We start from the raw sequence: 11,354 nt of genomic DNA, 5'->3' as shown, positions 1-11,354 counted from the left end.
AGTTCCTCAGAAGGGTGTTTCTCCTTTTTTTTACATCAGGCAAATATTTCTATTTTTTTATTCATCCTCCCTGCGGTGCCCCCCCTCCTAGATATTATTATAGCCCCCCCTCCCCCCCTCAGTACCCCTGAACTTTGCATGTCCTGCAGTTCGGCTGAAGGGTGTTTCTCATTTATTTTTGCACCAGCAGCTCCACCTCGAGTTTTCCCTTCATATTCCCTTGCCTGCTGTCATGCAGCGGCCTCACCTCTCTAACCCCAGGCCCCGCCCCCTCTTGATAGTAGAGGAAGGAAGGATGCAAATAACCTTCCGCAGAAGGGCACCGTAGGTTTCCAGAGAAGTCATTTGCATAGGAGCGCTGCCATTGGCTGCCGGGCGCCGCCGTCACGCTCACGGCGCAGGGAGGGTTTGTTATGGTTCCCGTGTTGTGTTGTGTTGTCTTCTCGGCGGTAGTGTGGAAATTCCGCAGAACCGGCCGCTGATTGGCTGAGGGGCCCCGCGGGGGGCGGACCGCCGCCGCCCTGGCCGGGTAACCTAGGCGGCGGCGTGGGCCCGCGTCAGTTGCTCGCTCGCTCTCTCTGCGTCTCGCGCCTCACCGTCCTTCCAAGCCTCGCGCTCTCTTGAGTGTGTGGACCCGTGCGAGCGCGCGGACGCGGCGGCCGTTAGCGACCCTCGGGCGGATTATACCACGTGACCCTTCCACGCGCGGAGATGCTGACCAAGACCATCGAGGCGCTGTACTCCCCTCCTGGTAAGCACTATTTACAATATTTTAAAAAAAATCGGCGCCTTGTTCTTGCTATCCATTGGTGTAATAAATAATAAATAAGATTATAATACATTAAATTAATAAATTATAACAGTTTATTATTATATTATCATATAAGAAATAAGATTATAAGAAATTAAATTAATAAATTATAATAGTTTATTATTATATTATCATATAATAAATAAGATTATAATTTTACGAAATATCATTAATAATAAATATATGGTGGCTTGGGGGTCAGGGTTCACCCCATAGCCCTATAACCCGGGCACGAGTTGTGGACTGGTTTGGGCATCTTTCACAGACCAGGTTACTCCATTATTAATGTGTTGTTTATGTGTTAGTCCTGTTGGAGAGTGGCTGCTTGGAGGAGACCAGAGTAGTGTTTAGGGATGGATTATAATTAGGGCTCCCGGTTTTATGGTATTTATTTATGTTTTCGTATGTATTTATATCTGTATTCATTTTTTGCCATCTTATTGGTATTTATCCATATTTATTTTGTGTTTGGAAAACACACAAAGTCATAAAATGTGTGTTTTTCAGATTTATTTCTCATGCATTCATACTTTGAAGTCTGTTGAGTTTGAGCAAAGCATAGGTGTGTACTTGGGGGATTAGTGCATGGGTGTGTGCCTGGAGTATTAGTGCATGGGTGTGTGTCTGGAGTATTAGTGCATGGGTGTGTGTCTGGAGTATTAGTGCATGGGTGTGTGCCTGGAGTATTAGTGCTTGGGCGTGTGCTTGGGGCATTAGTGCATGGGTGTATTCCTGGAACATTAGTGCATAGGGTGTGGCTGGACCTTTAGTGCACGGGTGTATTCCTGGAGCGTTAGTGCACAGGTGTGTGCTTAGAGCATTGGTGCACGTGTGTGTGTGGTGTGGTGAAGCTGCATGGGTGTGTGCCTGGAGCATTAGTGCACGTGTGTGATGCTTTAGTGCACGGGTGTGTGCCTGGAGCATTAGTGCATGAGGTGCACTCCGAAGGGCACTGGCGCTTGTTTCCTTCTGCTGACGTGCGTTTCGCACCTTTACCTTATCTCACCAATGATGGATGTCATGTTCTACAACTGAATATATAATATAGGTCTTTTGGATCCCACATCACACATTGATAAGAGTTCACAGGAGTGGCATTAGTAGAGTTTGGGCTAAAGGATGGTGTGAGGTGAGACTGCTACAAAGTGTGTGACTGTGCACAGGTCCTTAGTTTTGTGTTTTTGGTGTCTAAGGTTGTTGTGTTGAAATTTGTTTTTTTAAATATATCTGACTGTGTGTTGGTTGATTTTTTTGATATTTGTAGGAGGTGTCCTTATTGTGCTGATTGATTTTTGAAGGTGGTGCTGGTGTTCTGTAACTGGTTGATATTTGGAGGTGGTGCTAGGGTTGCGTTGCTGGTGTTTTTTTTTTGTATATTTGAAGGGGGTGCTGTAGTTTTGCTTGATTTTTGATATTTGACGGAAAGTTTTTGTTATGGTGCTGGTTCATTTTTATGTTTAAAGAGATGCCAGTCCTCCGGGTTGAATTTTGATATGTAAAGTAGTGCCAGTGTGATGGTGCAGGGTGATTCTTGGTGCCAGAGTGGGCAGCTGGTTGTTGGCACGCAGGCTGACTTCTAGTACTAGCAGCTGTTGGATTTGCAAGTGTTGCAGCAGTACCAATCTTTGGTAGATTAGGAGCATCTCTGTACTTGGTTTGCCTGGTAGGGTGAGGTGGGACCCTTATGTGCCAGTCTGGCACACCGGGCACACGCTAGTACCTACGGCACTCTCGAAGAGTGGTGCCTGTTTGTAGTTCATCTGACACCCATGCTGTAGCCTGCTTGGGCGCAACATCATGGTGCGTGGGTAGAGGTGTCCAACAGCGCCCCTGGGGGTCACTCGGTGAAGCTGCTATAAATGGAAGAGTGCCAGTGTGCCCGATTCACAGAACTAACTTAAGACAAAGTCCTAAACTTACTATCATTTTGGTATTCACAGAAGGCACTTACTCATTTTGGTATTCACACAAGTTAGGAGTCCTAACTTTAGGGCTCCTAAATGCCTTCTGTGAATACCGAAAGTCTTAAAGTTAGAATATTTCTCAGTTTAGGAGTAGTAAAGTTAGGACTCCTAACTTTAGGACTTTTAAATGCCTTCTGTGAATACCGAAAGTCTTAAAGTTAGGATTTTACTCAGTTTAGGAGTAGTAAAGTTAGGAATCCCAACAAAATGAGTAAGTGCCTTCTGTGAATACCAAAATGGTAGTAAGTTTAGGATTTTGTCTTAAGTCAGTTCTGTGAATCGGGCCCATAGTGCCCAAACCCCAGCGTGCGACTGTGCGAGGTGTACTATAGCGCCGCTCCCTGCCTCTGGGCGCCTGCATGCAGAGCTGCTGCCTTGGCATCGCCCAGTGTGCATGTGGCAGGTCCGTGCTCCAGGGGTGTTGGCACGGTGCGTCACTCGATAAGTCGAAGGGTAAACGTTTACCTCTCCGGTGCTTTGTTTGCATAGCGCCTCTGCCCGGCCTGGCACTGTTTCTAGCCGGTGGTCCGTGTGTGCGCTGGATGGGGCAGCGCCCTCACCGCCCCTGAGTCATGCAGCTTTCATCCCACGCACGCACCTTCTCGCCACGCCCGGTATCTGTGTGCGTGTGCATACCTGTCGAGCTCCAGGAAGGCCGTGATCCTCGCCGTGACCCCCCAGGGCCCCCCTGCCCCAGTCAAAGAGGAACTAGTCAGTGGTGCCGGGAAGCGCCACCCGAGTTGTGCAACCGGTTCAGGGCCGGGCCATTGAGGAACACGGCCCCGACCCGCCAGAAAGACCTGTTTACCCCCCTGGGGCCAGTTTCACCTCACACCTGAATACTACAAGATCACACGGCTCTGGTGCAGGGCGGGGTGTGCTTTACTACTGTGCACGGGGTAGGAGGAGCTGTTGGCATAGCGCTTCCCGCCAAGCGAAATGGCTCTAGGCACTAGGAGATGGGGGTGTTTATTATTGACAAACTTAAAAGTGCACCTGTCGCTTTCAGGATGATGAAAGGCGGAGCCCTCCCTCCGATTGTGCAGGAACCAGGAAGTGCTCAGTCTATGAATCCATTGCCCTATGTTTGTTTGTCTCGTGCAGCACCTATAATTTCTGTGCCCTGCAAGCAATGGGTGGTGTCCAAGAGCACTGTCCTCAGTGGGGCACAGTAACTACCCGCTGGCATCCTGGGTGGCACATTTATGAAATGGTGAAAGGTGGTTCTCTGTCTCCTTCTGCATGCCCTGTGTTAGGTTGCACGGTTATTCCGTGTGAATGGCACAGTTACAGCACATATTTTTGTCTGCCTCAGGGCCCAGTAGGCTGTGCCCTCGAAAGGCTGGTGGAGTTGGGGCGCAGTCAGAGGGTGTCTGAAATAGCACTGACTCTGCCCAGCCCCGCCAGCCTCTTCAGTGGCACTGCCTTCTGCACACTCGTGTGACACATAAGGACTGACCCCCTAACGGAGCCCTGCTTCTCTCCCCCTGCAGGCAAGGACAAGGAGCCCTTCGAGAAGGTGTACCAGCTGGGGGCGCTGCTGGGCAAAGGCGGCTTTGGCACCGTGTACGCCGGGCACCGGATTGCTGATGGCCTCCAGGTGAGGAGTGGCGCTGAGTGTGTGTGTGGGAGGAGGGGGGGTTGGTTTGGGCCCTTCCCTCCAGTTTACAGTTTACTTCAATCCATTTTACAGGGGGGCATCACCCCCTTTCTGCTGTCTCCAGCTCTACTCTTTGCTGCCTCACCCCCAAGATCCCATGTGCCTTGGGATGGGGTGCCCGGGATGCCATGCCATGTCTGCCTTGGGGTGGGGTGCCCGGGATGCCATGCCATGTCTGCCTTGGGGTGGGGGTGCCCGAGATGCCATGTCTGCCTTTGGGTGGGGGTGCCCGAGATGCCATGTCTGCCTTGGGGTGGGGGTGCCCGGGATGCCATGCCATGTTTGCCTTGGGGTGGGGGTGCCCGAGATGCCATGTCTGCCTTGGGGTGGGGGTGCCCGAGATGCCATGTCTGCCTTGGGGTGCCCGAGATGCCATGTCTGCCTTGGGGTGGGGTGCCCGAGATGCCATGTCTGCCTTGGGGTGGGGTGCCCGAGATGCCATGTCTGCCTTGGGGTGGGGTGCCCGAGATGCCATGTCTGCCTTGGGGTGCCCGAGATGCCATGTCTGCCTTGGGGTGGGGTGCCCGAGATGCCATGTCTGCCTTGGGGTGGGGTGCCCGAGATGCCATGTCTGCCTTGGGGTGTGGTGCCCGAGATGCCTTGCCATGTCTGCCTTGGGGTGCCCGAGATGCCTTGCCATGTCTGCCTTGGGGTGCCCGAGATGCCATGTCTGCCTTGGGGTGGGGTGCCCGAGATGCCATGTCCGCCTTGGGATGGGGGTGCCCGAGATGCCATGTCTGCCTTGGGGTGCCCGAGATGCCTTGCCATGTCTGCCTTGGGGTGCCCGAGATGCCATGTCTGCCTTGGGGTGGGGGTGCCCGAGATGCCATGTCTGCCTTGGGGTGGGGGTGCCCGGGATGCCATGCCATGTTTGCCTTGGGGTGGGGGTGCCCGAGATGCCATGTCTGCCTTGGGGTGGGGGTGCCCGAGATGCCATGTCTGCCTTGGGGTGCCCGAGATGCCATGTCTGCCTTGGGGTGGGGTGCCCGAGATGCCATGTCTGCCTTGGGGTGGGGTGCCCGAGATGCCATGTCTGCCTTGGGGTGCCCGAGATGCCATGTCTGCCTTGGGGTGTGGTGCCCGAGATGCCTTGCCATGTCTGCCTTGGGGTGCCCGAGATGCCATGCCATGTTTGCCTTGGGGTGGGGGTGCCCGAGATGCCATGTCTGCCTTGGGGTGCCCGAGATGCCATGTCTGCCTTGGGGTGGGGTGCCCGAGATGCCACGCCTCCCTTGGGGTGGGGTGCCCGAGATGCCACGCCTCCCTTGGGGTGGGGTGCCCGAGATGCCATGTCTGCCTTGGGAAGGGGGTGCCCGAGATGCCACGCCTGCCTTTGGGTGGGGGGTATCCATGTTGGTTCCAGGGCCCGTCCCTGGATGGGGAGTGTTTTGTTTTCTCTGTTTCTCCCGTGAGTTGACTGACTCCGCCTCTTCTCTTCCTGCAGGTGGCCGTGAAACACGTCACCAGGATCCGCGTCACGGAGTGGGCCGCACTGGTGAGTGCCCTTTAAGCAGTGCTGTGCTTGTTGCCCTCTGGGGGGTCTCGGGAGTGACCTCTCTTGGCCTCCAGGGGGATCAGCGTGTGATGAGGTCACAGGGTGCGTGTGTGCGTGTGGTTCCAGAGGGTGCTGGTGACGCCCTCTTTAAGGCAAGCACATGCTAGTCACTGTATACATCATCACTTAAACCCCACAGCCCAGGGCGGCCATCTTTTCTGCCGCACTCACTTTACGCCACATCCAACGCCCTCCTCTTTCAGCTGCCCCGTCGCCGCAGATCACACCGTGGTGTTGTCTCTGGCGGGTTGCGTTGTCCCCGGTGACCAGTTCGTGCCCTCAGCGGCCCAGGGCAACCAGTTGCCACCAAATATTTGCCTGCGTGTGTTTGGGTCAACACGGAATTAATACCAGCAACAAAGCGGGCAGCTCGCTGCGGGTTGACTCTCCACCCACCGCACACGGAGTCACACGCCCGGCCCTGGGATTCCCGACAACCCGTGGCTTGTTTACGAGGTCAGTGGGCCAGCCCCGGGCCACCACAGACCCGTGGGTGGGGCCGACACCTGCACGCCCATCTGGGCGCAGTGATAGCCTTGTGTGACTCCGCCAGCCTCCCCTGGAGCCAGAGAGAGCCCGGGTGGGTACTACCTGGGAACGCCCTGCTTCCGGACACCCCTCACCTTGGCAGGTAGAAGGGAGACTAGGTGAGCTGCCCAGGATCACACAGCTTGTCGCCTCCTCCTCTGGAACTCCCTGCCCCTTGAGATCAGACCCTGCTCCAATCTCTTGAGCTTCCGTAAACTGCTAAAAACAGGGCTATTCAAACAGGCATACTAGTGACATCTCAGCCTAACCCTTCAGAGAAGCGCCAAGAAACCAACCTGGTGAACGTGCGCTGTACAAGTCCATTTTAACATAACATTCACTCCTCTGCAGCTGCCTTGTTGTTGTGAGCCGCTTGGGCCCACGCCAGGGACGGCCGGGACCGGCCTCAACTCTTGCCTGTAGGAAGACTTCCACAGACGCACAGTCGCACTTCTCACTTTCTGCGGCCTCCCCCGGAAACACACGCCCCCCACGAACACACTCAGAGTCAGACGCGAGTCACAGGGGAACCTGCTGTTTCCAGAGTAAAAAACACCCTGACTTCCCAAAGGCTTACGAAGAGTTTCCCTTCCTCGCGTCACTTCCTGGCGGGGGTTGGCTGTTCCTCTAGGTTCCAATAACAGGATGTGAGCAGTCAGCGTGGTCTTGTTTGTGTGACCTCAGTCTTGTATTGTTTTGGAATGTTTTATGGATAATTGTCTTAAAAAACTTGTTTTCGTACTTTGCGCTGTGGTAGTCGGCACAGTCTCCTCTGTGGTGACCACCTGTAGAATATCTTTGGTTTCCCTTGTTTCACCTGCCTCCTCCTCCTCTTCCTCCTGTCCCGCAGGGCAGTGCCCAGGTCCCCCTGGAGGTGGTGCTGATGAAGAAGGTGTGCTCCGGGGGCGGCCACCGAGGGGTGATCCGCCTCCTGGACTGGTACGAGGTCAAAGATGGCTTCTACCTGGTGCTGGAGAAGCCCGAGCAGATGAAGGACCTCTTCGACTTCATCACGGAGCGGGGGCCGCTGAAGGAGGAGCTGGCCCGGGGCTTCTTCGTGCAGGTGGTGGAGGCCGTCCGGCACTGCCAGAGCCGCGGCGTGGTGCACCGCGACATCAAGGACGAGAACATCCTGGTGGACCTGCGGACCGGCGACCTCAAGCTCATCGACTTTGGCTCCGGGGCCCCCATGAAGGAGACCTTCTACACAGACTTTGATGGTAAGAAGCCCCCTGGTCTTGTCTGGGTGAGGGCTGCCACTCCCTGGGTAGGGGCCAGAGACAGGCTCAGTGCCTTAGGAGCGCAGACTACCCCAAGGTCCAGTGCCTTGAAGCCCAGGGGTGATTTGCAGCGCTCTACAAATCCTTGATTGACTGACTGTTTCGCTCACTAGGAAGGCTTTCTCCCTGTAGCCCATCTTCTTGCTTGCCCCCCCCAGCAGCCTGACAGATTTCCAGATGGGTTGGTGCCTCTTACAGGCCAGAAGGGCAAGACAGCTCATTACAGGCCAGAGGTGTCTGGTGTGTGAGTGACTTTACTCTGGGGGCCTTTCAACTGCACTTGCTTATTGGAGAAATGGCTGGAGGCCAGGGCTCTGCACTTTACGGGATCACCTGTTGCACCCGTGTTCCTCTGTGGCAGTGTGTCAGAATGGTGCGTGACCTCAAGAGTGACTTATGTGCCCCACAAACGAAGACACACATGAGTGTTGTATGTACGGTTAAAGGCACCCCTCCGCCTACACCCCTTGAGTGAATAGTAGACCTGCCTGCAGCCAGAGCGCAAGATCCGCGACTGCTCCTCTAATGGTAGTCCTTCTGTCCACCAGGTACGAGAGTCTACAGCCCACCCGAGTGGATCGCCTTTCACCGCTACCACGCCCGGCCGGCCACCGTCTGGTCTCTGGGGATCCTTCTGTACGACATGGTGTGCGGCGACATCCCCTTCGAGCGCGACGAGGAGATCCTCCAGGCCCAGCTCGAGTTCAGGACCAAGGTCTCCAAAGGTGAGCTTCGCAACTCGCGGAGTAAGAAGAAGGCGGGTGGAGGATGTGGGCCTTTACAGAAAGTTCTGCCCTTGTAAGCAGGGTCTTGCATATATGGAGGACAGGTTTGCCCACATGATATTACGTTGTGTACTAATGCGAGCCAATCAATTGCTCTACTCCAGCACCAGGGATCAAGTCAAACTGGTTGGGCGCCAATCCATCTCAGCTGAGATACAGCGCCTTGATACCCTCAGGTTTAGGGCACTATGTAAATCTTTCTTCATTCACTCATTCATACCTACTACAAAAGGCCTTGGCACCCCTTTCTCTATAACCTTTATAATGCAGACTTCAGTCGAGCTCTGGACAACACACATTTTACATTCTGTGACTGTGATAAGCCCAAGGCCAGAGTAGGGTTTGAGCTCCAGGAATTGGTCAGCAGGGGTACTTGAAAAAACGTGATACGGTTTCTGACCTGTTACCATGGTTATTCAGTCCTGGACTCATGATTGGTGTAATGATTCCAAGCGCTGGGGGTGAAGATGCTCCTTCAGCAGTTTGGATTTATTCCACCAATCCTGTGAATTTAGGGAGATGACGTTGCAGAATAGCACAATTTTGGTTACTAACAGCTTTACTCACCTTTTTCTTGGTTTTTATCTCTACAGATTGTCAGAACCTGATCCGCCGCTGTCTTTCGACGCGACCTTCGGAGCGGCCCACCCTAGACCAGATCCTGGCGCACCCCTGGATGAAGGGTGACGTCTGCCGTCAGCTGAGCGATACCATCCCCACTGACCTACCTCAGTAGCCTCTGGAGATCTCCTAGGACTTTCCAGCTGGGACAGTCAAGGAGGCCGCAAGAGGCCTCCACCACCTCCCGTCTGGGGCAAGAACACAGGCGTGGGCCTTCTGAGAAGATGGAAGCCACACTTTTCACGCCTAGAGACGGACAGTTATCAATTTCCCAGCAGGACTTTGGGAAGAAATGGTTACAGAGCCTGGTTCTACAGGTTTTTAAAACATGGGAGATGCAAGGCAGCGTCTTCACAGAACTCTGGGAAGGGGGGGGCCCTTCTCGAGATGTGGGAGGGAGTGGGCATCAATGGGGGAACCTGTTTTGTGAAAATGTCTATTTTATTGTTGGGGGGAGGGACAGAAGAACAGAGTGTAACAGAGGTGGGCATTAACGGCAGTATCTGCCAGAAGTTAGGATATTGTGTAATAGCAGAAGAAGGCTGGTGGGGTGTGGGGCTATTACCCTTGTACCCACAAACCAGCCCACTCATCTCCACATGTCCTCGTTGACCATGGGCTCCTCGGAACAATGGCAGCCATCTTGGGGTTGGAACTTATAGTCCATTGTCGAAAGAACTTTACGCCTGGTCCTTAATATTCCAAAGGTACGATGAAGGGCACCTTCGCGTATTGCAGGGATACTCTCGCAGCGAGTCGGGGTTACTCAGAAAACGCCCTTTCTGATATTCTTCTTTCAAACTTTCATAAGCAAATGCTAGGTTGGAATTTTGACCTGAAGAGTCATAAAGTATCGTCTGGTACGTAGTATGGGCCCAAGGTGTATTGTGCGCTAAGCGCCCTGCGGATGTGCTCTTGGACAACACCTACGCACACTGTCCAGAGCCGGTCCGCTTGTAGCATCATCCATGAGCAAGACTTCTCTTCCATCTGGGCTCACCCCTTACACCCAGGTCTGACCTGGCTCCTTCATAAACCACCTTCAAGAACTCTCGCTGGGGGTCCCAAGAGTGGGGTGAATGGGGCCCCATCCATCTAGGCTGGGAGGGACAGTGGTTCCCTTCTGCTCTCTGCAGGTTTGACTCTAACCGCATCAATGCTCCAGTGTGGTCGCACAACCAAACTCGCACTGCTTCCACGCAGCAAGCGAGCACGTGAAGCGGCCTTCCCGCCTTCCTGGTAGTTGGAAGAGCAACACAAGTGAAGCGGCAGCAAGCATAGTAGTCTTTGAGCGACTCGTAATCTAGAATTAAAAGAACACCGTGGACTGAGGGCGAGGCAAGAGTCCGCTTTTATAGACCATGGCTGCCCCTACGGATGGGTGGGTGGCTGTGATGCTGCTTGCATCATGGCAGCCTGGATAGGGTGGGAGGGAGTGGCTAAGGCCATGGTTTATGTATCACAGACAGCGTGGATGGGTAAATATGGCCGCCATCTTGGAGTGGGGAGTATCTCCTGCAGCCTTAGATCTTCTACCTGTGCCCTACAATGTACTCCTCTCTTTAGCTGACTCCTGCCTCTTTTCCGTGCTGTCTTTTGGATTTCCTCCTTGTCCTTCTTCTTTCCTGCACCCTCTTTTATCTCAAGTCCCAACCGCTGAAGACATCTCCACTGTACACCCGTGCACCCCGTGGGGGTGAGATTCTGGTTCGCGCCAGGATTGTGCGGCAGTAAATACTTGTGTATTGTTTACGCGTTGTGCAGAGACGGTGGCCGGCCCCTGGGGGGTACCCTCAGGACCGGCGGCCCAGCACACACCTATATTTTATTCCTATTTAACGACCTTGGAAGTAAGATCCTGGGACGACTATCTATTTAATAAATTCTAATATTTATATGATGGGCTTCCTGCTTTCTTACCAGACTTGTGTTACGCTGTTGTGTGGTGTGTGTTTGCGAGCAGGTGATTGTCTGTTACACTATGCTTTACTTAAACACTTAGGGCCATATGTATCAAGCAAATTTGCATTTGCAAAGGACGAAATTCGCAGAATTTCGGCCTTTGCGAATGCTAATTTGCTAAATGGTATGTATGAAACATTTTGGCTGCAAAATAAGGAATCGCAAAATTTGCCATTCCTTATTTTGTG

General features: G+C 53.6%; 1 protein-coding gene across 1 annotated transcript; it reads left to right on the top strand.

Moving 5' to 3' along the window:
- Nucleotides 1–537: 537 nt before the first annotated feature.
- PIM2 (Pim-2 proto-oncogene, serine/threonine kinase) lies at nucleotides 538–11,099 on the top strand. The gene is made up of 7 exons (XM_078664653.1): nucleotides 538–751; nucleotides 4,269–4,375; nucleotides 5,880–5,930; nucleotides 7,369–7,738; nucleotides 8,347–8,523; nucleotides 9,177–10,303; nucleotides 10,370–11,099. Exons 1-6 carry the CDS (start codon nucleotides 712–714, stop codon nucleotides 9,317–9,319), a joined length of 888 nt encoding a protein of 295 aa, XP_078520779.1. The 5' UTR covers nucleotides 538–711; the 3' UTR covers nucleotides 9,320–10,303; nucleotides 10,370–11,099.
- The last annotated feature ends 255 nt before the right edge of the window (nucleotides 11,100–11,354 follow it).

This window comes from Lissotriton helveticus, chromosome 10 (assembly GCF_964261635.1).
Source record: "Lissotriton helveticus chromosome 10, aLisHel1.1, whole genome shotgun sequence".
NCBI classification, from domain to species: Eukaryota; Metazoa; Chordata; class Amphibia; order Caudata; family Salamandridae; genus Lissotriton; species Lissotriton helveticus.
This window is presented reverse-complemented; position numbering and strand designations above follow the sequence as displayed.

Coding starts and splice junctions, on each gene's coding strand:
- PIM2 (XM_078664653.1), top strand. CDS start 712: ATGCTGACCAAGACCATCGAGGCGCTGTACTCCCCTCCTG. Junction 4,376..5,879: donor GGATTGCTGATGGCCTCCAG/GTGAGGAGTGGC, acceptor CTCTTCCTGCAG/GTGGCCGTGAAACACGTCAC. Junction 8,524..9,176: donor CAGGACCAAGGTCTCCAAAG/GTGAGCTTCGCA, acceptor TTATCTCTACAG/ATTGTCAGAACCTGATCCGC.